General features: G+C 43.4%; 3 protein-coding genes across 3 annotated transcripts in view; 2 read left to right on the top strand and 1 right to left on the bottom strand.

Annotated features, from left to right (window-relative positions):
* prr5l (proline rich 5 like) overlaps positions 1-6,664 on the top strand; it is a 13,020-nt gene extending 6,356 nt beyond the window's left edge. The window contains exons 5-9 of the mRNA XM_063196238.1: positions 410-467; positions 791-882; positions 1,498-1,638; positions 2,679-2,799; positions 5,613-6,664. Of these exons, the coding sequence (XP_063052308.1) occupies positions 410-467; positions 791-882; positions 1,498-1,638; positions 2,679-2,799; positions 5,613-5,950 (750 nt within the window). The 3' untranslated portion in view covers positions 5,951-6,664. The remainder of the gene's footprint in view (positions 1-409; positions 468-790; positions 883-1,497; positions 1,639-2,678; positions 2,800-5,612) is intronic.
* A 927-nt stretch (positions 6,665-7,591) lies between these two features.
* Positions 7,592-12,437, bottom strand: LOC134447897 (TNF receptor-associated factor 6-like). Its single transcript, XM_063197609.1, has 6 exons — positions 12,139-12,437; positions 11,659-11,809; positions 11,125-11,283; positions 9,505-9,576; positions 8,945-9,022; positions 7,592-8,626 (listed from the first exon to the last, which is right to left on the bottom strand). Exons 1-6 carry the CDS (start codon positions 12,411-12,413, stop codon positions 7,733-7,735), a joined length of 1,629 nt encoding a protein of 542 aa, XP_063053679.1. The 5' UTR covers positions 12,414-12,437; the 3' UTR covers positions 7,592-7,732.
* An 807-nt stretch (positions 12,438-13,244) lies between these two features.
* On the top strand, positions 13,245-25,696 carry api5 (apoptosis inhibitor 5). Its single transcript, XM_063197610.1, has 14 exons — positions 13,245-13,553; positions 14,601-14,762; positions 15,004-15,097; positions 15,853-15,918; positions 16,067-16,218; positions 19,120-19,326; positions 19,880-19,984; positions 21,823-21,912; positions 22,426-22,604; positions 23,099-23,192; positions 24,080-24,136; positions 24,276-24,358; positions 24,573-24,715; positions 25,123-25,696. Exons 1-14 carry the CDS (start codon positions 13,482-13,484, stop codon positions 25,200-25,202), a joined length of 1,584 nt encoding a protein of 527 aa, XP_063053680.1. The 5' UTR covers positions 13,245-13,481; the 3' UTR covers positions 25,203-25,696.
* The last annotated feature ends 669 nt before the right edge of the window (positions 25,697-26,365 follow it).

The following is a 26,365-nucleotide window of genomic DNA, read 5'->3' as shown; positions in this document are numbered from 1 at the left end:
TTAAAAAAATGAAATAGACTAATATCCCCAATGACAACTAAGCAATCCCCACTCTCAACTGTATCCTTCTCAATGCCCCCTAGGGCTTCCCAAACGCCCCCTGGGGGGCTGCACTAACCCCGTTGAGAAACACTACGCTATATGATATAAATCAAGAGGTGGGGAGTCAAGAGGGCTAAGCGAGGATTAGTGTGGCTGTGACTTAACATGTGACTCATGGCCACCTTCAAGGGTATGTGGCAAAGGCTCGCTATAGGATCAAAAGAACTGAACAAGCCAGTGCACAAATCTATATAGTAATCTTTTTATTGCAAGTACAATCTGTTTTGTTTTGCATTTGTGATAACATTGCACATCACATACATTATGCTTAAGATTTTTTTTAATGCTGCAATGTTTTCATTTACAGAATCAACTTCTGAACAAAGGCCTTATGTATATTCTGGAAAAAATTCAGTTATATGATGGTAAGCATAATGACGATAGAAATCAACTCTACTGTTACACACTTAAGCACACATTTCTGTTTTTGTGTTTGACTGCGTTGATACTGAACATGTTCCTGTGTGTGCTTGTGAATTTGTGAAGCTGCATGCTTTTGTGAATGTGTGATCCTGCGTGTGTGTGCGTGTGCGAGAATGTGTAAACATGCGTGTATGTACTATATAAATGACTTCTGAGACTGCGCTTTCATGCCTCATTAAGTAGTGACACTTTCCTGCAAAGCAAGACAGGAAGGAAGGAAAAAGCCCCAGGTGTGATCTGTGAGGTTTTCTCACCCCTTATTCAGGTGACGATCAGCTGCTCATCCTGTCAGAGATGTGGACCAGGTTCTTCACAGAGACACTTCCCACCCTGCAGGCGATATTCTACCCCGTGCAGGTGGGTGAGCCGACACCAGTGGCACAGCACTGGATACATACGGGGCCCTATGTACAACACAAGCCAATATGCCCTCTTGAATTAAAAATCGTGGCCCATGCCTTTGGTAACTGAATGAAAACTGCCAAATAGCTCATGCATGCTTCTGGTAACTTAGTCCCTTTACAACCCCGCACCGCACGGCAACACACACACAAACACACACACTCACACACACACGCTTCAATGCTCCAGGCCAACACATGTGCATGTGTGACGTTAGTGGCTTATGTGTCACACATACCATTATTTCTGTCTTTTCACACATAGTGTAAAAAATAAGGTATCGAGTTCCCTCTGAACACATGAACTGTGATCTTCTTCTCATGGGAAAAGGGTGTGCGCGTGCGTGCGTGCGGTATTGGTCCCGTGTATAAGTGCTTCCTCTTTTGGGGTGTGGCAGACATGAAAGTGAGTGAGAGCCTTTTATGATGAAACCTGACCATCCTAATGTGTGGAGGAACAAGGAAAGATGAAGGATAGAATAGGCCATTTTTGTTTACAGATATTGAATGTCTGGATGTTGCATGTCGTGTGTGTGTGCGTGTGCGTGTGCGTGTGCGTGTGTGTGCGTAGGGTCAGGAGCTGACGGTCAGGCAGATGACCTTGCTTGGCTTCAGGGACCAGGTTCTCTTGAAGCTTCACCTGGAGATGCTGCTGCCCAAAGCTCCTCTGCCCCACCCCGCTGCCATCACACAGATGCTGCTCATACTTCAGGTCAGTCCTTGTTGTGCTTGTAAACTCTTGTAGCGACGGGCAGGAGAATTGACACCACCCCACACCTGCTGTTTGCTCTGGCCCCTTCACCAAAGCGCTAGGCTCATGGGCATGACTGAGTACACCCACAACCCCAGTGATGGTGACACACTACCACAATGTTTAGTTTGAAGTATGTCCTGAAAAATACTTTGTCATAAATCATTCAGTCATTTGTTCCACTACACATTAGCAATAGGAATATTTATTGATTTAAAAAGCATTTGACACCATCAATCACCAATTACTAATTAATAAATAGGAAAAGTATGGTATTAGGGGAGTGGCACTAGATTGTCTTAAAAGCTACTGACATAGGGGGCATCAATTTGTCAAACTGGAGGACTGTTGTGTATCATACTTTGATATTGAGTGTGTGGTCCCACAAGGTTCTGTGTTGGGGCTGAAATTGTTTATTTTGTACATCAATGATATATGTTAAGTGTCTTGAGCTATTGAAATGAATTATTTTTGCTTATGATACAAATGTATTTGTTTTGTTTTGTTTCATTTGTTGTTTGTTGCAGGATGTTTTGACTGAAATTAGTAACTTGAAAGTATGGTTTGATTACAATAAATGATCCTTAAACTTAAAAGGGCAGTCATGGGTGAGCGGTTAGGGCGTCAGACTTGCATCCCAGAGGTTGCCGGTTCGACTCCCGACCCGCCAGGTTGGTGGGGGGAGTAATCAACCAGTGCTCTCCCCCATCCTCCTCCATGACTGAGGTACCCTGAGCATGGTACCGTCCGAATGCACTGCTCCCCATGGGGTGCCACTGAGGGCTGCCCCCTTGCACGGGTGAGGCATACATGCAATTTCGTTGTGTGCAGTGTGCAGTGTTCACTTGTGTGCTGTGGAGTGCTGTGTCACAATGACAATGGGAGTTGGAGTTTCCCAATGGGCTTTCAAGCCTTCACTTTAACTTGGACAAAACTCAAGGGATACATTTAAGGGGTGAACATTTGAGCGAGTTTTTGAAATAAAATTGTTTCTGTTGCAGGGCGTCCATGAGCCCAACGGGCCGACTGAGCAGTACTGTCTGCTGGAGAGGCTAGTGGCCGTGGTCATCTCCCCTTACCTGGGAAACTATGTCAACTGGAGCAAAAACGGACCTCCTTCAGGTCAGTTCTGCAGCCAGGTGCAAAACACAGCACAAACATTCGCACTGAGGTGCGGTGTATTCAGTGTTGAGTGAAGGTATGCTCTGCGAAGCAGTACCCCAAACCGCAGTCTTGGTTATATAAAGCCTGCTGTCACACACTATGAACGATTGAGAAGATTTTTCACATGAAGCGACTTGCTTTAAAAAAGACTGTGAAGAGTTGTACATTTGAAATGTTGAGTTTCCTTGAAGTATGCAAAAGGGACATTTTTATTGTGTCAGCTTGATTGTAGCCTCTTAGTGCAGATGGGGTCGCCGACAGGCCTGTTCACTATTTGCTGAAAATACTCAACTACATCATAACAACATTGCTATGACATTACAGAGAGCCTTACGTAACATATTATAACATAGCCATTACAATTTTGCTGACAGTAAGGTTATAACATGGGCTCTGCGCTAAGGTGTTAAACAGCAAATAAAAATTGCCTTTTTTAGATTTTTTTTATTTTCAAAGGAAAGAAAAGCGAGTAGAGCAATGACTTGCTTCTATGTTTGCCCAGCAGTAGGTGTAGATTTAGTAGGTGCAGAGTTACTTTTCCACATGGTGACATTTCACTACAATTTCTGTGAAATGCAGATAGATGTACGTAGTATATGAAGATGGTTGTCTTTCAGGTGATCATCTGATTAAGAAAAGCGTTTTAGCATGTCCTGACTCTTGACAGGAAATGCAGAGGGCCACATTTATCTGAGTTACTGTAAATGTGTGGCCATCATCTGCAGGGGAAGTTGAGAGGCACAAATTGAGTTTACACACACTATTTGTCAAATCTGTTGTCACTTCCCTGGTTTCATTACGTGCAATTGTATGAGGTTATTCACAAGTGACCTAGAGTGGTTTTGGTTCAGGCACTCGCCCTATGGAGCAATTTGGGGTTATGTGCCTCAGTCACTCAAGAACATTTATGCTGTGAATGGGGATGTTGAGATGCACAAATTGAGTTTTTATACACTAATGGTCAAATGCATTGCATTACTTCTCTTGTTACATTACATGCAATTGTACCTTACACAATTATTCAAAATGACTTAAGCCAGGCTCAAACTACACGACTCAGATTTTGTGCCCGATTTTTGACGTTGGGTTGCGGTGCACACATAAAGAGAATCGCAACTGTCAATCTCATCCCGGATCGTAAACACAGAGACAATGCCCAACGTTCTATTTCGGGTCGTAAATATTAAAGTGTTTGATATCCACAATTTGCGATCTGCGACTCTTTGAACCGGCAAAATTCTTTCTTAGAATATGGCATAAGGGTGGGGTACTGGGTTGCTGCACCGGCGACCTGGGTTCGATATATTATATATATATATATATATAAATATAAAGAATAGGCTATCGGTCACGACAAGGAAATCTTGTAACGTTACATGCAATTGTAGCTTACTCTATTATTCAGAGTGATTTATATTGGTGTATATTAGGTTCTAGGGCTGTCCCCATGGAGTACTTTGGGGGTTAGATGCCTTGCTCAACAGCATCTGAGCTGTGAATGGGGGTGTAGGAAGAGCTGGGTTATTTCTTTCCCCACCCACATGTTTCCCCCTCTGGGCCACCCTGTGAGTGCGTCTTAATATGCGACCTTGCCTCCTCCACTTGCCTCCTCCACTTGCTTCTCGTCATGATGACATCACTGACAACAGCATTATATTTCAATATCTTGCAAAAGCTCAATTGTAGAGTCTTTTTCTCATTTGCAATTGGGATGGTGAATGAAAAACAGTCCCTCAAAAGTTGTTGTGGCTTGGCTGACAGCTGGGAAACTTTATCGTTTTCTCCACGGAGGAGGGGCCAGGAGGCGGGACGAGGAGACAAGCACAAGTGGAGGAGGCAAGGTCGCATATTAAGACGCACTCACTGTGATCCCCAGAGCAGCTCCTAACCCATTAGGCCACAGCTGTTCTCATTAGTCCACAGCTGCTCCAGTAGCTGTCTATTCTGCAGGCGTGCTAAAGCAAAACAGGTGTTGGTTTCTATTCAGGGATTTTTTTTATCAGCTCTGCGGAAGCTGTAAACAAGCCAATCAACACATTGCTGCTGCCCTCAGAATAGACACTCCTCATTTGATTGGCTGCGTTTAACTTTTATTTTTTAAATTATAGAGAGCACAATTCACGCCCCCTCTGATGGGGCCCATGAGAGCTAAGCGCTGATCTGTAAAACAGTGGTTCTCAACTGGAACAGTCTTGGGACCCACCATTTCCCACTCTCATTCGGTCGCGACCCAATTTTTTGCGTTCAAGTCAATTCAATGCAATTCTCAAAATGTAACCAAGACTCGAATGACTGGTTGCACGCTATCTATCTCGCATAAACATTCAGATTGTATCTATGACAACAGATGACACAGAGTTCACTAGCCTATCAAAATAAAAGTTGTAAATTGTTGCAGGAAAAGTTGGATTTTTTTTTTTTAGAATTACGTTTTTTTTACACCAAGGCTCCGCGACCCACCCATGACCCTTCCGTGACCCACTTTTGGGTCGCGACCCACCAGTTGAGAAACACTGCTGTAAAATATACTGTACACTAAAAGATGCAAGGGCCTTTCTGTGCAGACGCTCGATCCAGTCCCATGGGCTAGACTGGAAGGGGGTGTGACAGGCTCTCAAACAAAACTTGGACAGAATTGTTCACTGACACATAATTGTGTATTAAGAGAAAACAATTAAATCTTATCATGCTAAGAAAAGGTTAACTTTATTTTTTTTTATTAAAACAAATAAATAATGCGAACTATCTTCCCTAATTTAAATCTTTTACAGAGTGCAGCCTGACATCCTCCTCCAGACCACTGTACGGGCAGCCAGAGATCATGATCACCCAGTTCCTGGCGGACCCTCTGGCCCCCCTGGTGGAGCAGGATGGCGAGGCCTACCTGGAGAAGGCCGGAGGCATCCGGCGTCACACGGTCGCCAACGCACACTCGGACATTCAGCTGCTCAACCAGCAGGCCAACAGGATGCATTCTGGGACGGGGGAGAGCGTGTGCAGTATGACGGGCAAGACCTTCTCCAGCGAGCCCGACATCCTGGAGTCTCCGGGTGGTGTGTTGTCAAGGCGGCAGAGCTCATCTGACCTCATGTGTGCGCCCCCCAGCTAGCACTGGCCCTGGCAATGCCCCTTATGCTCCTTGAAATGCCCCCTCTGATCTGGGAATTGTTCTACTGAAACAGGCTGCACAACAAAACACAATGTTCCTTGACTGACAGTGGAGTGGAGTGGATGATTCCCATCTGTAGGTTTTGCAAGTTTTATAGAAGGGGAACATTTCACGCTCCCAGTATGGACTCAAATGGGATTGGTCGATCGGAAGGTTCTCTAATCTCCGAGAGACAAGGAGGATGGGGCACCTCCCCAGCGCAGTCCGTCTGCCCTTCCCTCTCCTTCCTTGCCCTCCGCCATGAAAGTGCCACTGGCCGGCAGAACTCCAGCAGTCCTGCTGAGTCTCATCCCGCTGGTCTGCAAAGACTGTTTAGTGTTAACACAGACCTTACACGACCTCTGAGGTGCCAGGGATTAAGGGTTTTTCAACGTGTCTACTGCAAGTGGAGAGGTTTGTCTTGTCACTTTCTGTTAGTTGCGTCTCTGCAGAAAGTCTTCGTGTTGCACATTTAATGAATTAATATGTTTGTTAATTAATGAATTGATGGATGAACAGGGGAGATGAATTTAAGCAATTCTGTGCTCATAACTTAATAGAAGTGAAGCTTTGGTACAAAATATCAATGTTTAGTACTGTAGATTTCTAATGTTTTTATTTTCATTATGTCAATACATTTTTCAATAAAAATGTTTTCATGTGAGAGTAAATGAATCATGAACTCAATATGGATATTTAATAAGTATATCGAGATATCCAATCGGAATTTCTTAATTTGTTTGGATTGCAAATAATCCTATCTTCCATTGCTTGAGGGTGGTTTTCTATTTGTGTGTAGCATTCTAGGTAATGCTTTCATCGGGTTAGTTCACCACCGGTGTAGTGATCTTCATAAGGGCCCGCTCCGCTCAACCCCAGACTGCTGCCTAAGTTGCAATCTATTCACGGGTGCTGGAGAAGATAAGGAGCTTTGCTGGCCTTATTCCAATACTCATCCTCTCCTGGGAGCACCTTTGTGCCGTCTGGCAGTGGAATAGTTACCGTCTTCTTTACAATGCTGCTTTCATCCACCTACTGCTGGGTTAGAAGCTTCAACCCCCTTTCCGTCAGTGCTGAGATCGCTCTTCCCAAGACTGAAGGCAGAGAGAGTAGAGAGAGAGTGGTTCCATTGGCCCATTGTTTCCAGGTTCTATGATTGCAAGGGGGGGGGGGAATCCCCCTTTAGGCAGACCTAAGGACTGTTCTACTCAATGCTAGGATTATTATGAGACGCCCCTTTAGGCAGACCGGAACCTGGTCACGTTAGGTGCCCATAGCAACCTATTACATTGGCATATCTCTATATACTTAAATAATCTCTGCTGAAGTTACTATGAATGGTCACAGTGGAATAATAGGTTTCTGAACTGATTTCAGTTAGGATGACAAAAGGATGTCCTTTAGTCATGTACAATTACTGTATAAACAGGAGTTATTTAGTAATCAACTTGTAATGCATGTGTCGCCGAACCATTTGCAATATTATACCATGCCTGTAGTCTTATGAAAAGAATGCAAATACAGTCAGCAATTACTGACTTGCTGAAAAGCAAGAAATAAATTACGTTTATTAAACAGAAAAAAATGTATAATGTTCAGCACACGGCAAAGCTTGGCAGGGGAAAAAAACACCTCTATCTTCCCAGGGTTAAACATACATAGATAATGTAATCACACACTATCAACTTACACAAGAGAACGTGCAGCTTGCCAAGAGTGTTACAGAGACCATAATGTTTCAGTTTACCCTGAAGCAGAAACGTTTATTTTGGCCTCACATTGCAGACGCAGCGTATTATCTGCCACGTATCTCTCACCCAGCTTGCTGAGGTGCACAAAAGTGACATAACCAAATCCCTTCTGATTGCGATCAGCAGCAGTGGCAGCGGTAGTGGTAGTGGGGCGCTGAAAGGCAATCAGGTCTGGCTTGGTCTCCATCACTTCCATGATGTGCTGTTGACCATCACGCTGATCCAGAATACTCAGCTTGAAGCAGCCCTGGAGGGGCCAGGCCAGCTGCATGTCGAAGGCCCCACGCATGGTGTGCACAAACAGGGAGAGGAAGTCGGGATGGCGGGGGGCAGCGGACGGCTGCAGCTGCAGCCTCAGGCAGAGCTTGTAGCCCGGCCGGCCCGTGTAGAAGCCTGGGCTGTACAGCACCACTGGCCGGTTGGCTTTCTGGGCCTTGAGGTGCTCTGCAAAGTCCCGCACAGTCCAGGTGAAGACGCCATTGTCACGCTGCTGGGCCACCATGTCCTCCACAGCACCCTCTAGGTCCACGGTGTGTCGGTGCAGCTCCTGCAGCTGTGAGGCCTGGGTTTGCGATCGGATGGTCAGCTCGCGGAGCTGGTGGTTCTGCTTGACCAACCTCCCTTCCAGCTGTTGTACCATCTCCTGCATGTGCTGCAGCCCTGTGTGGTCCTCCTGTGTGGTTGTCCTCAGGGGAGTATCCCTTACATGCGAGGTGATGGCAGACGTCCCCCCTGAACCTGCTTCACCCCCTGTGGAGCACGCCCAGGGTGGTGGTAGTGCTGGGTGTCCATATTGGCTATGGGCTCTGATGATAGAGACAGCCAGAGCATTCAAGTGCGACAGGGTGAATTCTTGCATGTGTTGGGCGAGGGCACTGCGTGGCATCTGTGAGCAAACAAAAACAAATTTCAGTACATGCATATGATCCATGAGCTAGTACTGTATATTGTCTTCTTTATCTACAATTATATACACCCAAAAGCATTTGTTTTCATAAGGGTTCTCAGTTTTGTCACTTGAGAACTTATAATACAATTGTATAATGATTCCGAGTGAGTTCCCCCTTTTTAACCACAACCATTAATAATTACCATAGTAGCTCCTCTTTTCTACATATTCTAAAAACTGATGCTCCTGATCATCCTGCAACAGAAAAGCTTACACTATGGTGATCACAGTTTTTTTTTAAAAAAGTGGTCAGACCTTTTCCTCGCAGCCGAAGGAACTGAAATTGCAGGTTACTACAGCTTCAGGGCAGTCTGTGTCACAGTGGGAGGCCAACTGAAATAAAATACAGATTTTGATGAGGCTTTTAATATGAAATGCATTATTCATTTTAAAAGCTATGGCGACCAGTGGAATGAACCAAGTCTATTTTTTATTCACTTTTTGCATTATTTAGTAACAAGATCCATGACAAACATTACAAATGAGGCCAACATCCATCCACCCCATCTCAACCTTAGATAGACATCACATGACCCAACTAAGTATAATTTTGTTTTAATGGACTGATACAATCCCGCCTCTCCCTTTTTTCTGTTAGATGATGCACAGTTATGATTTTGAGACTGCTGTTGTCATGGACTACAGGAAACCACAGGAATTTGCACTGTTGACCTGCGCAGCCTTGGTCATGCTAGCCAGCCAAATGGACGCTTTCAAAGAGTTAGTTGGTCTGCATCCATCGGGTCGGGGGTCCTATGATTTTAGTTAGTTCAGTTGAATTAGCATCTGATTGGAAGGAATCTGCAGTAACTCACATGGTCCCGAAAGAGCTCTGCATGACAGTACTCGCACAAGACACGAGTGAAAGGACACTGCTCATCATGAACCTGAAAGCAAAAGAACATGTTTTATTTGCCATTTTTAATGGTACACATCTGTTCTCACAGATTCTGCTTGCCACTGTCTGCACATTTGACTTCATTTCAAGATAGAGATAGAGTAAGTCCCTGAAAAACCAAATGCCCATTTAGTTTTCCACAACATAATTAAATATCATTATATAGTTAATATAATATAATATACTGTTGTCTTTTATCTACGCAAACCAAAGAGATACCATAGAATCACCCTGTACAATTGCAGTTACACTACCTGAAATGATGACCTCATTTTACATCTGCTATGAAACTGCCCTCTACTGCACCACATCTGAAATAGGGTGTTTTCTTTTCATCTGCTGTTGTTCATACTATACAGGCCCATTATTGGTTTATAATCCCAATATTCATTTTCATATCTGCCATTTTTCAAATCTACAGCACTTGGTTCAAGTGTTGTTGTGTTTTCTTGTACTTCATGAATAACCTGCTATTGTCATGTATGGCCTTGTAGATTGTAACCTGCTAATGACTCACACTGAGGATGTCCTTTAGTGCAATTTCCTCTTTTCAATGCTGGCCGTTTGTAACCAGTTCCACTGTTGGGACTTAAAGGTCCAACGTGTAAGATTTCTATTCCCCTCTGCAAACTTCCCATGCAGGGCAGAGAAGTGACAGCACAATACTACCCATAGCTGTTGTTGTGAGTATTTTGTTTCAAAGCGAGTTCAAAATGAGGAATTAGGAACTGTGTACAGTATGTTCCTGATTAGGTAACATAGCTCAAGATGGTGCAGAGTGATTGGACATAGAAAGGTACTACAGTGCACATGGTCATGTAGGTACCTACGAATGCAGAACATAAGGCTAATAGGAATACCTGAAATTCATGGTGGCGGTTAATATGCTTGAAAAAGGACACGCAGTAAAAACTGTTTGATTGTAAACCCCTAAGAATGCAACACATAGGACATGGAATAAAGACTGGCTTCTAATAATATAATGCTGTCCTGTATCCTGTGGTACTGCCATACCATGGTATTGTAATACAAAGTATTTCAGGTGTTTGTATTGTCATATGCATTGGTAGGCATTTCCTGCTTCCAGAGAGTGAAAAAATCCTGCCACATTTTTCATCTGGTTATTCATTGAAGCAGCTGACCCTTATTAGTACAGCACCCTATGGTACCAGGTAAATTAGCTAATAATTAGTGAAGTCACTTCTGTGAAGTGCACAGGCAGAAGGTCTATGTGAGATAAAAAAAGGTCCAAAGCCAGGCGTTTCCCTGTCTGTGTGTGTGTGTGTGTGTGAGAGAGAGAGAGAGAGGGTGTGCGTGCACATGTGCGTGTGTGTCTTGTGTAGTAACCCAATCATTAGAGGAGGAATTGTTTTTTTGGAAACTACTACAATGTGTGTGCGTGCGTGTGTGTGCGTGTGCGTGCGCGTGCGTGCGTGCGTGCGTGCGTGCGTGCGTGCGTGCGTGCGTGCGTGCGTGCGTGCGTGCGTGCGTGCGTGCGTGCGCGCGCGTGCGTGTGTCAGTGTCTCAGTACACAGACCTGTCTCTCCTCACTGATGTACAAGTGCATGCAGGCGGGGCAGGCCACTAGGCGGCGAGGGCACTGCTGCCCCTTGTGCTCCTCCAGTTGGCATCTCGGCAGCGCAGCCTGGCACAGCGGGCACCGCTCCCTAGAGAACTGGCACTGAGCCAGGTGGGCCTAGCGGCGGGGAGGAGGAAGAATTCTTCACTTCACACTGGCACTTGCCCATTGTCTGCATTTACTGTAATTTGTTTTGCTATTTGGTGTTGCATTCGGCTACAAGCACTTTAGCAATGTGCAAACACCTTAACCCTCCTTCCTACACACACACACACCTACAGTATGCAGTACAGAAAGATGCCTCAACTTTCACAGTTTTACTTTGCACGTGACAAGTAAACACTCTTCTATCATTGTAGCAGTATGAATATATATGCTTAAATGTAGGCCTACTGTCAAAAAGAACAATAATCAAATAAAAAAGTATGACTAAATAAAGACACAAGACATGAGGGTTACATAATGCAGAGAATGTTTTTCAACAGAACTCACATCGAGGTGCCGCAGCTCCATCTGCTGGTAGCAATCGTCATTACCGCAATTGACAACAAGTAACAGGATCTCCCGATTGGCGAAGTTGTCAGCAAAGAGCTGCTCCAGTGTTAACATTTCATTGTCTATTGGACATTTAGATCCAGCCTCTCTGAGGAAAATATGTTACAGAAAGGCACTTTCCTATGCTGTTTAAGTGAATGCAGTCTTACACACACACGCACACGCACACACACACACACGGGTGACATTCAGGGGGGTAAAGTGTGACTGAGTCACCAGTGCCCAATGTATAGGGGGCCCACACACAGTCCGATTTATGAAGATATATGACGAGGGGGCTGATTATACATAGGGCCCAAAATTTGCTGCAACACCCCTGCACACACACACACACACACACACACACACACACACACACACACACACACACCACCATCACCAAAGTCCCTTCATAGGTTAATGTGTTCAAAAACTCACCGAATTGACGTCTCAATGCAACCACGACAGAATCGATGGCCACAGGGCGTTTGTACTGCATTGCGGAGGGCCATCAAGCAGATTGGACACTCGTATTTGTTCTCAAGAGGAGGGTCAAAATCTGCATCATAGCCCTGTGGCCTACACACAACATCTCTTGATTCTACGTTCACTGGTGAAGTGTTGACATGGATTGACTTCTTATCTGTGGCTGTGGTGCGTGAAGTTAGTTGAAAGCTATCCTCTGGGCTGTCTTTGTGGAGCTTGTCTTCCATTGCCTCTGACCTACAAGTAAGTTCTGACTGAAAAATAGGGTACAATTTAACAATTTACATCATGACAACAGACTAGTTACAGTCATTGACTTGAGTAAAGGTGTGTCCAGGCCCTACAAATTCCAGTGTCATACAACAAAGGCCCAATAAGCTTGAAATTTAGGCTTAACTTTTGAGTGTCACAAGCAACTTAAACCAGTGACAATGTCACATCAAATAAAGTTTTTTTTTCAGATAAATTGATCTTACCTGTGTTTGAGAGCACAGTTTGTCATCGGAAATACGCCACTGATATCAAACTAATGTGTCTCCCCAAATAGAGACAAGTTTCACACCTACGTGTAGCTGCTTCCTCATGGGAGTTGTTCATGATTTAGAGAGGATGTAAGCAAACAGAACTTCCCATTTCACGCAGTTGGTGAAAATGTACCCTACATTTATAGAGTAGTAGCAGGCCTAGTGTCTACTTTATTTCCTTAAAAAAACATGAGTCTGACTCTGAGTCTTGTCTTAGATAGGCCTACAATTGATTGTAAGTGAGGAAATCCATTGCATGTTAAACAATAAACATGTAGGCCTAAGCATCGGGCCATGATGACAGACCTAGCTAAATAGGTCGAAGGGTTTCAAGAAAGCCAATAATAGATTTGCGTGGCCTCCACCATCGAATTTGAGGTTGCAATGTTGACATATTTAACCCTGGCATACTAGGGGTGAATGAGGGTGAATGAGTGGCATCAAAGAAGGTTAGATCCACCTTCTTTGGTGACATCTAGCATCATATGGCACGCCTGCGTACTAGGTTACCAAATTGCGCATGCTCTGTTTACAGTACGTCTCCTCGGGCAGCATAGTGATTAGCATCAACAGCTTGCTAGCGAGGAAGAAACAGTGGGATATCTCCCAGCTTTCTAGTATTTTCCATTCCCTTTCCCCTTCCCATTTCACATTTCAGACGGGTTTTATTTCCACATGGTTTGCTGAATTTGGTAGCAACAGAAACAGGGCAACCACGATATTTGTTTTGTATCGTTCAAAGGCCAGGGTTACAAACACGGTCAAACGCAGATGGCGGTCACAGTAGAGGAGCTGTATCGAAACTATGGGATCCTTGCAGACGCAAAGGATGACCTGAGTCAGGTACGTTTGTGGTGAAGAGAGTGTTTTGTACGTTGTGTGTTTGCATTGTGTAAAAAAAACTACTGAGTCTAAAAAACATTTTAATTGACTACTAGCTAGCACGGTAACGTTACAGCATGGCAGTGAAGCTAGCACTAGCAAGCTATGTTAGCTTTGTTAGCTACCGTATGTCAATTCCCTCTAGTTTATGTTTGGCAAACGCTGGGGGACGACCACCAGTCTATAACGTCTATAACCCCAACCCAGGCATGTAATCATGTAACATTTTATCTAGATTTCGCGTCACATTATCTGTATTACGCGCTGCCTTCATTTCGCATTTAATGTGAAATGAACAACAGGTTATTAATGCAGCACTAGGAAGCTGTGCCATGCTAGCAGGTACCCAAACAAGCAGATTCCCAGATTCACGCTCCCATCTCATTACACTCCCATTTCATCTCGCTCCCACTAGCCAGACTTACGGTACCACCGCCATATTACGGAGCCAGTTATCTTGTTGATGTTAGTTTTTTGTTTCTAACCCTAACCTTAACCCTAACCCTAAACCTAACCCTAACCTTAACCCTAACCCTAAACCTAACCCTAACCCTAACCCTAAACCTAACCCTAAATTGCTTGTATGTGGCAGTATATGATAATACGTGAAATATAATCGGGTGGGGACCGCAAGTCCGGGAGTGATAGAAACACCGGGGACCGCACGTCCGGGAGCGAACTCCGTTGGGAGTCTCAGTCTGTATGCCAACAAGCAAAGCAGTTGAAGTAAACATTTCATTCACAGATCTGCTATCTGCTTTGATAAATTCTTAAAGGGTAGCAGCATGGTATTTTCCTCTGCACATGAGTATTGAAAGTTATCACATCAGTTGGTTCCCATTCATTCTTCCAACATGACATTTCCTAAGCGTTGAGCAGACTTAGCGTAAGCAGCGACAGTATTATGTAACCGTGTCGATACACGCTTAAATCCACCATTATCCGGTGGCCCATGTTACTGCGATCAACAGTGTTGTAAACTTTTGTTTATGTTCTGCCCTTGAACAGCACAAAGATGCATACCAAGCTATCTTGAACGGGGTGAAGGGTGGCCCGAAGGAGAAACGGCTGGCTGCCCAATTCATCCCCAAGTTCTTCAGCAGTTTCCCAGAGTTGGCTGACGCAGCCATCAACGCCCAACTCGACTTGTGTGAAGATGAAGACGTGTCTGTAAGCATTTTAACTCAACAATACCAAATAAACAACAGCATTGGTGTTTTGCATGTTGTTTGCTTGATAATATCATATATCAGTGGATTTGACAGTGGTTTGCAAGTAACATGCCTTGTATGTTTTTTTTATTGACATCATACAAGGCTTGTTAAACAATTCAATGCAAACCAGATGGTTGTGGTTTCTGCAGAGGCCTTGAAGTGTCTGTGTTGCTCAGTGATTGTTGTTTTGTCTACAGATCCGGAGGCAGGCTATCAAAGAACTCCCTCGATTTGCTTCTGGAGAGAACCTTCCCAGAGTGGCTGACATCCTCACACAGCTTCTGCAAACAGGTGCATGAACAAATGAAACTGTTATCTTTGTCTTGAATTTGGAAACCACACTCATAGATCAAGACACAACTCTTTGTGCAGATTTGCACTATAATGTGTGAAAGAAGGACATACAACTAACGCATAAAAAGATCAAATAAGAAAGTACATACGTTAGGACAGTTTGAGTCAGAAGCTATGTCTCAATCCACGCACTTGTGCAGTTCGGGCACTGTATTTCAGTGCCTAGGGCGCTCACGCTGACAATTTTGGTTAAGCCAGTGCACTGAAAGTGCCAGGATGATCCCCTAACAATGGCGGAAAAATGCAGTGCTTGAATGATGGACACTGCACGCACTAAACGGCCGCCATGTTGACAGTGACATGGAGGAAACATGGTCTTTAGTTCAGTAGAAGAGTTTGGTCAACAGTCTCCTAATTCTGTGAGTAATGTTGCTGAGACACCAGCCTTTTCATGCCAACCCAAGTATTGTATGTGTGATTGTTGCCCTTTGGGGTGAAGGAAATTGTAAACAGTAGCTAACTGATATTTTGGCGGGCTAATTCCATGCTCAGCCGTCACTTCCAGCGAGGGCACAATAGTGGTCAAATTTTTCCATGACACTGCACTGAAGACCTCCGTGCGCTGTGTGCACTGTGCACTGACTCAAGTGCATGATTTGAGACATAGCCAGAGTCTAACCTGTATAGCAGCTAAATGCTTCTTTGTTTCTGTAAACAAATAGAATTAAACATGAGATTATCTTTCCCCCCAGATGACTCGGCGGAGTTTAACCAAGTCAACACGGCACTGATCTCAATATTCAAGATTGATGCAAAAGGTACTCTTTGTATGCTGCTGTTATGTTGCATTATTATGTCCGTGAATTATAACCTGTAATTGAATAGTTACGATATTTCTTAACTAAACTGGTGTTGCGATTTTAACTAAAGAGGATTATAATAAGGCCATGTTTTCCCTTGGTAAAGGAACTCTGGGTGGGCTGTTTAGCCAGATACTGCATGGCGAAGACATTGTGCGAGAAAGGGCCATCAAGTTCCTTTCCACCAAACTCAAGACGATGCCTGAAGACGTCATGACTAAAGAGGTCGAAGACCACATCTATGCCGAAACCAAGAAGGTGAGTCCAGAACGACCTTTAATCATCGTTAGTGTTTATCAAGAAACAATGAAACGGTTTCTGTGGATGAATGGGGATCAGACTCTAGTGATATGTGGCTGCAGCTGTGAGGCAGGGTTCCCACTGGTGCTTGAATTCCTTGAAAATGCTTGAATCTCAATGAAGTGTTTTCAAGGTTGTGAAAATGCTTGAATGTCTAGGGGTCATTTCACGTGAAATCAGACACTTTGGGACCTGACCACCACAGATTTCAATAATACTTGGTGTGCCTGTTTAGTAGCAAGGTAGCACCCCAGAACTGCATTTGTGTGAATCTGACACCAATATTAAGGGAGAAACAGACTAGACGCATTCAGCCTTGATTATATCAGTCCGTGTAAGTCACAAAAAGTTGTCTGAGGTGTTGTTTGAAAGCTATTTTCTGGCTCTACAAATTACACAAACAGCATCGAATACCGCAACCTTCAGAATATGAATTATGATACATTGAAAAATTAAAAATTGAATATAAAAAAAAAGTATATTTTAAAATGGCCGATTTCTTGTTCTAAATATAGCCTGTAAGGTCATAAACAACACCTGAAGATGGGGTGTTTGGTTCTTTATTCATTTCAGAGATAATGGGGCATAAAGGTTGAAATGAGTTGTAATAAAGTAGTAATAGAGTAGGGACAGCACTGGACTGGCCATCTGGCATAACAGGCATTTTCCCGGTGGGCCCTGCACCCTCGTCGGTCTATATTCCAGGTACTCAAAAACACAGCTTCTGCTCACTGTAAATGGACACATTGGAAGGTAGACCATTTTCAGCATTCAGAGAAGGCAGAGTTGAAAGAATAAGCTCAGTAAAGGGATTTTTTAAAATGTTCAAGCATCAAAGGGTATGTTGTAAAGTGAAAAGAAAGCCCATTGGGAAACTCCAACTCCCATTGTCATTGTGACACAGCACTCCACAGCACACAAGTGAACACTGCACACAACGAAATTGCATTTATGCCTCACCCGTGCAAGGGGGCAGCCCTCAGTGGCGCCCCATGGGGAGCAGTGCGGTGGGACGGTACCATGCTCAGGGTACCTCAGTCATGGAGGAGGATGGGGGAGAGCACTGGTTGATTACTCCCCCCACCAACCTGGCGGGTCGGGAGTCGAACCGGCAACCTCTGGGATGCAAGTCTGACGCCCTAACCGCTCACCCATGCCCTTGTAGCTGTATATGATGGCAACTGGTGGCTAGCATGTGTTGAGAAATGTGTGCTGAGCACTGGAGAGGTGAAACTGAACTTCCTGCATCCTCATGGACCATCTCCATCCTTCACATATTCCGATAGACATGCTGTCATGTGATATTATTATGGTATCACCATATTATTACTAGGTGATCTGTATGATGCCATATTTTTGAGTCCCATTATCTCTGAAATGAATAAAGAACCAAACACCAGCATTCCAGGTGTTGTTCATGACATTGCAGGCTACTTTTAGACAAGGAACTGGCATTTTAAAATGTGTAAAAATACGTTTTTTTTATATTCAATTTTTAATTTTTCAATTTAGCATAATTCATATTCTGAGGGTTTCTGTATTCCATGCTGTTTGTGTAATTTGTAGAGCCAGAAAAGAGCTTTCAAATAACACCACAGACATCTTTTTGTGACTTACACTGACTGATATAATCAAGGCTGAATGTATAGTGTCCTACCCTCATATGCAAACCTTTGTTAGTCTGTTTCTCCCTCAATATTGGTGTCAGATTCACACAAATGCAGTTCTAGGGTGCTACCTTGCTACTAAACAGGCACACCAAGTATGAATAAAATCTGTGTCGGTCGGGTCCCAAAGTGTCTGATTTCACGTGAAATGACCCTAGTGAAGTGCTTGAAAATGCTTGAAATTTGTGTCAAGTCAAATTCAGTAAGCCAAATAATAGACATTAATTGTTCAGGTACATCAAAAATCTAAGGGAGTGAGATGTCAGATGGGATTTGCCATTCGACACCCTAAAATTGATTAGAATGCATGAAATTGCATCTTAAAAACACACAAATTATGGGAATTACCCCCACACCCCCCTCCCTGCTTGACTTTGTTCATGAAAAAGGTGTGGGACAAGTCTTAGAACTTTTCACCCTATCCTAGTTTTGGTTGTTGTTTTTGTTGTTGTTGTCGTCTCTGTTCTTGCTAAATTTTAATATAAATCAATGGTGTACATATTATTCACTTGCTTTTCACTGGGAGAGGAGCATCAATAACCCATAAAGATCCTGTGCAACACGACCGGAAAAAGGCAGACTGCTGAGACTCTATGCTTATTTGCCTTTAACAGCTTGAGAATTCTGTTACATTCCATCGACCCATTACTGTAGGTCCTAATGGGTCAGTGTGCTACAGCGGACTGATGCTACATTTTTGTGCTTTAACCTATACTGTACTGTGTCTGTTTTCAAGATGCTGTGATATTGTGCTATAACCTGCGCTGTGAATGTCTTATGCTATGGCACTATTGTGCTATAGACGTCTCTGTCTACTCAACTTCAACTTCAACTTTTCAACTTCATTGTCCCCAGAAGTGGCGATTAGGTGTGCAGCAAGTCATAAGCACATATAGACAGCAACAACAGATACCACAGGACAGACATAAAGTGCAGTCGTCAATAAAAGGTTAAAATGACCGTAAATGTAGTAAAAAAAAAAAAAAAAAGATAAAAACACATTATGAATAAATGAAATAAGAACATCATACGTCTCAGATGCTATAAGATATTATTGTGCTATAACCTGTGTCTGTGTCTCATACTATGTCTATGCAGTGACATTATTGTGCTATAATCCTGGCTGTGTCAGTGTCAGATGCAATAATATGATGGTGCTCTAACCTGTACTCTGTCTGTGTCTCTGCCCCAGGTGCTGGAGGATGTGACGGGGGAGGAGTTTGTGCTGCTGATGCGCATCCTGTCAGGGCTGAAGACACTGCAGACGGTGAGTGGCCGGCAGCAGCTGGTGGAGCTGGTGGTGGAGCAGGCCTTCCTGGAGCAGGCCCTCAACCCTGCAGACACAGACGCCGTCGACCGCCTGCTCCAGTGCACGCGCCAGGCACTGCCCCTGTTCTCCGTGAGTGTCATACTCCATTCTCTAGATGCGTAGTACCCTAAATTATGTATTATTTTTAAAATGTGTAACTTCTGTGCGACTCTGCACCAGGCACTGCCCCTCTTCTACGTGAGTCTGCCACTCACAGCTGTTCAGTGTTACAAAAGTGTCCTAATTGCAAGTGACCAGTATTTGCAATAGAATTGCTTTAGTCTGTGTTGAATTTGTTAGATTTTACCTTTGTAGATGTTTACCTTAAATTCTCAAATGCTATTATGCACCGGGCTCTGGCTCTCTTCTCCGTGAGTACCAGGGCTGCTCCAGTCTTGGCTGTTGGGTCATAACCCCCGTCTACACTAACCTAGCTCTCACCAGATGAAGGTGGTCCTGCCTTGCTCCACACACTCTTCTGGATCAATCGCCCTATAGATTCACTGTCAGAACAAGTGCAAGGCAAAATGATTGAAATAGAAAATTGACCATGGTAATGAAAGTAATGTCCACGATAACCGTTTGACAGCGCAGAATTGTTCATAAACATGATATAAAATGATTGTCTTTCTTCTGTTTACAGAAAAATGTGCATTCCACTCGTTTTGTGAGCTATTTTTGTGACCACGTCCTGCCCAACCTCAGCACATTGACGAGCCCAGTGGCGGAACTGGACATCCAGCTTGAGGTCTGTGTTGTTGGCTTTTTAATGACTATTTTCTTAAGGTCAGCATGCTGTAAGGCCTGGAATATGCTTGCTGTGTGATTTCACTTAGATGCGCAATGTTGTCAACATTTTGTTGTTGTCAAGTGGTCTAACGTCAGTCATGTGATTTGATCAAATGTCTCTTTCTGTTTCTTTTTCTCTCTGGCACTTTTTACGAAAAGTATGATACTAGTTATAGGGGGGGTACCTGGGGTAAAGTAATAACAGGGAAATTTAGTCCCATCCAAACAAGCTATGTCAGTAAAGGTTATGATTGCAAACCTTGCAAAGAGTTTCACCTCCTGTGAAACGATCCAGAAATTGGGATTACTAATCCTGTGCGAATGCAACCCTATGTGAATATGTATGTTAAAGTGCTTGAAACGCACATTATATCAATCTATCCGAGTTTGCAAAGGTTAACATTCGGATTTGTTTTAGGGAGTTGTTCCAAAATGTTTTCGCTGTTAAATTTAGGAGGGAAAGTGAGACGACATGCATTCAGGCGAATTCAACATGCATTCAGACGCATCTGAACGGATTCTGATGGGTTAGTAAACCAGCAAGCGATAATCAAATGCCTCCCCAGATTAGTAATAAAATGCAAAAAATAAATAAATAATATATTGTGGAGATGGCATGAACGTGACAAGACTGTTCTTTTACTTACATGTTTTAATCCAGTCCGTTCTGAGATGGATATCACATTATCCCATGTCCATACTCCATACATAAAACTAGTCCCGTCCGAATAGGGCTTAAGTTCGACACTTTAATAAGCCCTGAAGAGTTGCACACGACCGGAACATGTCAGCTTGTCCCCTGTAAAAGAACAGACTTTTGTAAATTTCAGTGTGTGTCAGACCTATGTTACACTCAAAGCATGCACATACTTGTTGAACTATCAGAGCAGTAAACACAACAATGGAGGTATCGTGTAGGGACAGAAAGCCTACGGGGCTCTCTTATTTTCCACTATTGTTTGACTTTAATAATAATAATAATAATACATTTTATTTTGAGTGCCTTTCAAAATACCCAAGGACACTTTACAATGAAATCTTTAGTATCACAACCTCAACATGGAAGTATGTGAGCATGAGTCTGAATACCTTTTTTGTCAGGTGTGCTACTGCGTAAAAAATTAGCATTAAAAATATGCATGGCAGTACGTTAAAGCTGCTGTCTGTACATTTTCCTGCTGACCTGCGTAAAGAGTCGAATCTGGGATTTTGAAGTTGTACATGATTAAGAATACCCAGTGTTGAAAGCCACTGTATCTACAGTCGCATAATGCACGCCAAAATATAAAGAATTATTCGACTTCCTGTCCCGTCCTCCAGAATGCCAGTGAAGTTGTGTGCTTGGACAGCTACCCACACTCCCAAACCTGTTTGATTAAGCTAACAAAGGAAGATTGACATTTTGTTTAAAAAAATGACTACAGGCTTTGCCGGAGGCTAGAGAATTTGTCTTTTTTCCGTAACGGGCTATTTCAGGCACTACTTTTGGAATCCCATGACAGTTGAGCCAATATGACTAAAAACAAGTAGTCGACTTCAACTTTAATTCACTAAACGTTGCACGTCTCTGTGCATATACTGCACCAAGCATATCCTTGGCCTAAGAATGAATGATTGTTCATTGAAGAGACTTGCACTGTTAGTTCGAGAGCCTTAAGCTATTTAATAGCACTCTGGACTGAGTTTTCACCATATTCCATTTTATTCTTTATAGACAGATGAAATAAGTGTAGTGTCTTTAAAAAAGGACATTTGCATGACATTGCACGTTTCCAACTGTTTTGCATTTGTGTGAAGGTGCTGAAGTTGCTGGCAGAAATGAGTCCGTACTGTGGAGACATGGAGAAGCTGGAGACCAACCTCAGGATGCTGTTCGAGAAACTCCTGGTAATGTGTCCCATCACTGAGCTCCTGCCGCCACTACTAGCTTGAATAAAAGAGGCTTAGCAGCTACATGCACCCTGGAAATGTGCCGTTTCCAAGTGGTTTCAGTGCCTGTCTTTACTAGTCTGATGGACCAAAAATGTTTTTCTTGGGAAACATACAAAAATCTTGGCTACTCGCTCCATAGGCACAAGTTTGGTTCTGCGTGGACACTATGTGAAGCGTAAAACAACTATACCCTCAACAAGTCACTACTTGAAAGTCAAGTTCGTCTACAAACCTAACTTGAGCATAATTCTTAAATTAAACATTAATATTTCCAGTCACCCCAAGCACATTCCTCCTGTTCAGTGATGGCGAAACAAACAAAAATTAGTTTGATTCAAATGAAATCAGTAGAGTGTATTGATGCCATTAGGGGGGAAATACTGGAGATATAACTCCAATGGCTCTAGGTTGAGATGAATTCAATGTTGTTAAGAGTGGGGTGTCTCTCTCTCTCTGTCTCTCCTGCAGGAGTTCATGCCACTTCCCCCGGAGGATGAGAATGGGGAGAATGCGGGTAACGAGGAGCCCAAGCTGCAGTTCAGCTACGTGGAGTGCCTCCTCTTTGGTTTCCACCAGCTCGGCAAGAAGATGCCAGACTTCCTCATCGAGAAAATTGACGCAGACCGGTTGAAGGACTTCAAAATCAGGTACGTTCGCGTTGTATCAGCACACTTACCTTTATAGTTTTACTTGCACGTGATTTCACGCTGTGGCTGGATTGTCTAATCTTAAAGGGACACTGTGTGAGATTTTTAGTTGTTTATTTCCAGAATTCATGCTGCCCATTCACTAATGTTACCTTTTTCATGAATACTTACCACCAGCATCAAATTCTAAGTATTCATTATGACTGGAAAAATTGCACTTTTCATACACGAGAAGAGGGATCTTCTCCATGGTCCACCATTTTGAATTTCCAAAAATAGCCATTTTTAGCTGCAAAAATGACTGTACTTGGACCATACTAGAAAATATTTGTTTATTACTTAGTAAACTTTCATGTAAAGATCAAATTTGGCAATAGGCAGCCCAGTTTCAATGAGCAGCATAGTTGCAGTACCTTTTTTGACCATTTCCTGCACAGTGTCCCTTTAAGCCTAGGGTTTACTTACATTGTTGTGAACACAATGCATTTGTACAGGTTGCAGTACTTTGCCAGAGGGCTTCAGGTTTACATCCGTCAGCTTCGTGTTGCACTGCAAGGAAAGACGGGGGAGGCCCTGAAAACGGAGGAGGTAAGAACTCGTTCCTGCGAGTCACATTGGCTCTTTGTAGATTAGAATTACAAAGAACAAGATGGGTTATAAAACTGTTACAAACCCATTAAAAATTTTAAACATGGGTGTGGAACATAAAAACCAGGTGAAACTAGTTGGGGTGAAAAATGGCGATGCTTTTTAATTTCAAAAGTCAGGGTAAACAAAAATGGCGTCGGACGCCTGGGTCAACAGAAACGAGAAGCTTTCGTGAGGAAAAAAAAGAGCCCTAATATAAAACCTAAACTGAAAATTCAATAAACTAAATTACCTCCTCGAAATAAAATGGCGTGAATCTTCCGGCAGCTTCCTACCTCCTTAACTTCACCTGACTTGTGCGCAATAACTAGAAAGAAAACAAAACACCACCTTCCACCCTTACAAAGATTTAAATATATCTAAAAATAAAAGACAATAATAAAAAGAGATGGGTCTAAAAAAATGTTTGCCATCAGCTTCCTCAGGACCAGCGTGCAGCGTAGAGAGAGCAGGCCAGAAAGAGAGAGAGAGCGAGAGAGTGGAGACTGGGCCTGAAGTTTTTAAGCCAACACCCATCGTTGGCTCGGCCGATGGACACACGTCTTCCCATGGGCACACCTGCACACATTTAGACAATCACGCCAAGCAGAGTGCCAGGCAATCAAATGATTAGTGGCAATTTAGTCATGACACTGGTGGTAGAGCAGGCCCACGTAACAAAAACCCAAGTGTTCTGTAAGTGTTGCATGACATAGCTGTTCCTTTTTTTTTACTTTCCACATTTACTCCTGCTTATTTTGGACTGTAGTGCATAGATTTGTAGCATGGAAGAAATCCACTGTTAAGTTCACAGTTACTGTATGACTACAACCTTTTCTCTTTTGTAGAACAAAATCAAAGTGGTCGCTCTGAAAATCACAAACAACATCAATATCCTGATCAAGGTAAACAACTCCTTCACTCACCGTTGAAAATATAATATATTCAAAAATCCCTGTTCTCGGCTTTTGTAACTTTCTATGTGAATTAATAATGCCAAAAATGGTAGCTTATCTCAGCTCTTGTAACTTCAACCATTTGCAGGATCTCTTCCACAACCCCCCATCCTACAAGAGCACAGTGACTCTCTCCTGGAAACCAGTACAGAAGGAGCCTGCAGCAGTCGGGTACGTTTTGCCCACATGGATTTATCCAGGCTCCAACATCATGGACTTTATCTTTTGCAGGAATGCAAGAAACATTTTTAAGGGTTACAAAGCGTTGGGTGTATTGTCACTACTTCTAGCATTCAACAGTGTTGGTGCAGGCCAAGTGTAGTTTTGTATCGTAAAGGTTTTGGAAAAAGCCTGTTTTGAAATGAGCGTGTGTTGTGTTGTGTAGTCAGAAGAGGCCGTCGGGAGATGACGGGTCTGCCACGTCTGTGAAGAAGATATCAGCACCAGTGCTGCCTAGGAGGGACGCACGGCAGATCTACAACCCCCCCAGTGGCAAATACAGCGGTACCATCGGCAACTTCCCATACGGTCAGCACGACATGGCTGAATGTTACACTTTGCACACAAGTCGCAATTAAGCACACATCTTGCACACATTTGATCTCCTGCCAGAACAAGTAGAGTAGTTGATGATTACCAAGTATGTGAAAAATGGAAAAGGAGAAACGACAAAGTGGAGTGGCAGAACTTGGAGAAACAAGCATGAGGTTGAATTTGATCATTTCAGTGTCCAATGTTTACATGTAAACTACACAGGACCCCGTTCCTCGAAAGTAGAGTAGAAAGCATCATTGCTAACCAAGTTAGCAACTTAATAGGTTTCCAATGGGAAAATGCATTGCAACCAAGTAAGTTGCTAGCTGGTCAGCAAAGATGCTTTCGAGAAAGGGGGTCTAGATTCACAAGACATGCTAAAATCTGTGTTTGCTTTACAGAGCAGCGTGGAGGTTTCCGAGGAGGCAGAGGACGAGGCTTCGGAGGACGGGGGAACCGGAGCCGAGGGAGGATCTACTGAGCTGTGTGTGAAGGACTGTTATCACATTATGAACTCCCACTCATGATCGGAGGAAGAAGGAGGTGGCTCTTAGTCTGTTGGTGCACTGAGCTTGATAATCTAATCACCTCAGTGACTCTGTCCAAACCCCAGCGTGATTTTAAGTCATTCTGTTAGGTTCTTTCCAAAAGAAAGTTTTGGTCCCTTTTCAGAGAATGACCTGCATTGCATTTGGTTGTATTTTTTTTTTCTCCCTCCACCCTTCTTTGCCTGACTCTTTTTGTGGAACAAGGACTGCCAACTTGTACTTTAATATTTTTTGTGTTTGTTTTGAATTGTTGGAAAAAAAAATATTGTTTTACAAATGATGACTTGCATTGTACCTTTTTTATTTAACCTTTTAATTTTTTGTAGAGGTTCATGTTTGATGTAGGTAAGAAAACCTGTTGCAAGTTTGTAAAATCCTGATAATGTTTTTCATCTGAATTTTTATCATAAAGTTGTCTTTAAAGTCACATATCGCTGTCCTTGAGATCTGTCACACAGCCTAATGTCTTGTTTTGGGGAATGGTAAATTGACTGCATTTTTGTATACCTTTCCACTCCTTCGAGAACTCGAAGCGCTTTACAATGTATACCTTTCATTCACCCATTCACACTCACACCGGTGGCAGTGGCTGCCACGCAGAGTACCCTCCCATAATAACACCAGAGATTCTTTAAGTATATAGAGATATGCCATTGTAATAGGTTGCTATGGGCACCTAACATGACCAGGTTCCGGTCTGCCTAAAGGGGCGTGTCATAATACTCCTAGTATTGAATAGAACAGTCCTTAGGTCTGCCTAAAGGGGGATTTCCCCCCCTCTCCCCCTTGCAATAATAGAACCCGGAAACAATGGGCCAATGGAACCTCTCTCTCTCTCTCTACTCTCTCTGATAACACCCTGCCACCAGGAGCAACTTGGGGTGAAGTATCTTACCCAGGGACTCATCAATGGGGTCCGGCAGAGCAGGGCTCGAGCCTGCAACCTTAGTTGCCGAATGGCTCCTCTACCACCTAAGCCACGTCTCTGTTTAAGAAAATGCAAGCAATTTCCCACACCCGATGTTGCATCAAACTTCTCTACTTATGCGGCATGCCTCCCGAAACGTGCAGACCTATCAAATGCGAAGCAAAAGCT

This window comes from Engraulis encrasicolus, chromosome 4 (assembly GCF_034702125.1).
Source record: "Engraulis encrasicolus isolate BLACKSEA-1 chromosome 4, IST_EnEncr_1.0, whole genome shotgun sequence".
NCBI classification, from domain to species: Eukaryota; Metazoa; Chordata; class Actinopteri; order Clupeiformes; family Engraulidae; genus Engraulis; species Engraulis encrasicolus.
The sequence above is the reverse complement of the archived record's forward strand: the minus strand, read 5'-3'. Positions and strand labels throughout refer to the sequence as shown.

Excerpts from the sequence above, each read along its gene's own strand:
- LOC134447897 (XM_063197609.1), bottom strand. The coding sequence starts at position 12,413 with ATGGAAGACAAGCTCCACAAAGACAGCCCAGAGGATAGCTTTCAACTA. Across the intron at positions 11,284-11,658 it reads TGGAGCTGCGGCACCTCGAT|GCCCACCTGGCTCAGTGCCA; the intron begins GTGAGTTCTGTT and ends CCCCGCCGCTAG. Across the intron at positions 9,023-9,504 it reads CAGAGCTCTTTCGGGACCAT|TTGGCCTCCCACTGTGACAC; the intron begins GTGAGTTACTGC and ends ATTTTATTTCAG.
- api5 (XM_063197610.1), top strand. The coding sequence starts at position 13,482 with ATGGCGGTCACAGTAGAGGAGCTGTATCGAAACTATGGGATCCTTGCA. Across the intron at positions 19,985-21,822 it reads AACTGGACATCCAGCTTGAG|GTGCTGAAGTTGCTGGCAGA; the intron begins GTCTGTGTTGTT and ends ATTTGTGTGAAG. Across the intron at positions 22,605-23,098 it reads TTGAAGGACTTCAAAATCAG|GTTGCAGTACTTTGCCAGAG; the intron begins GTACGTTCGCGT and ends GCATTTGTACAG.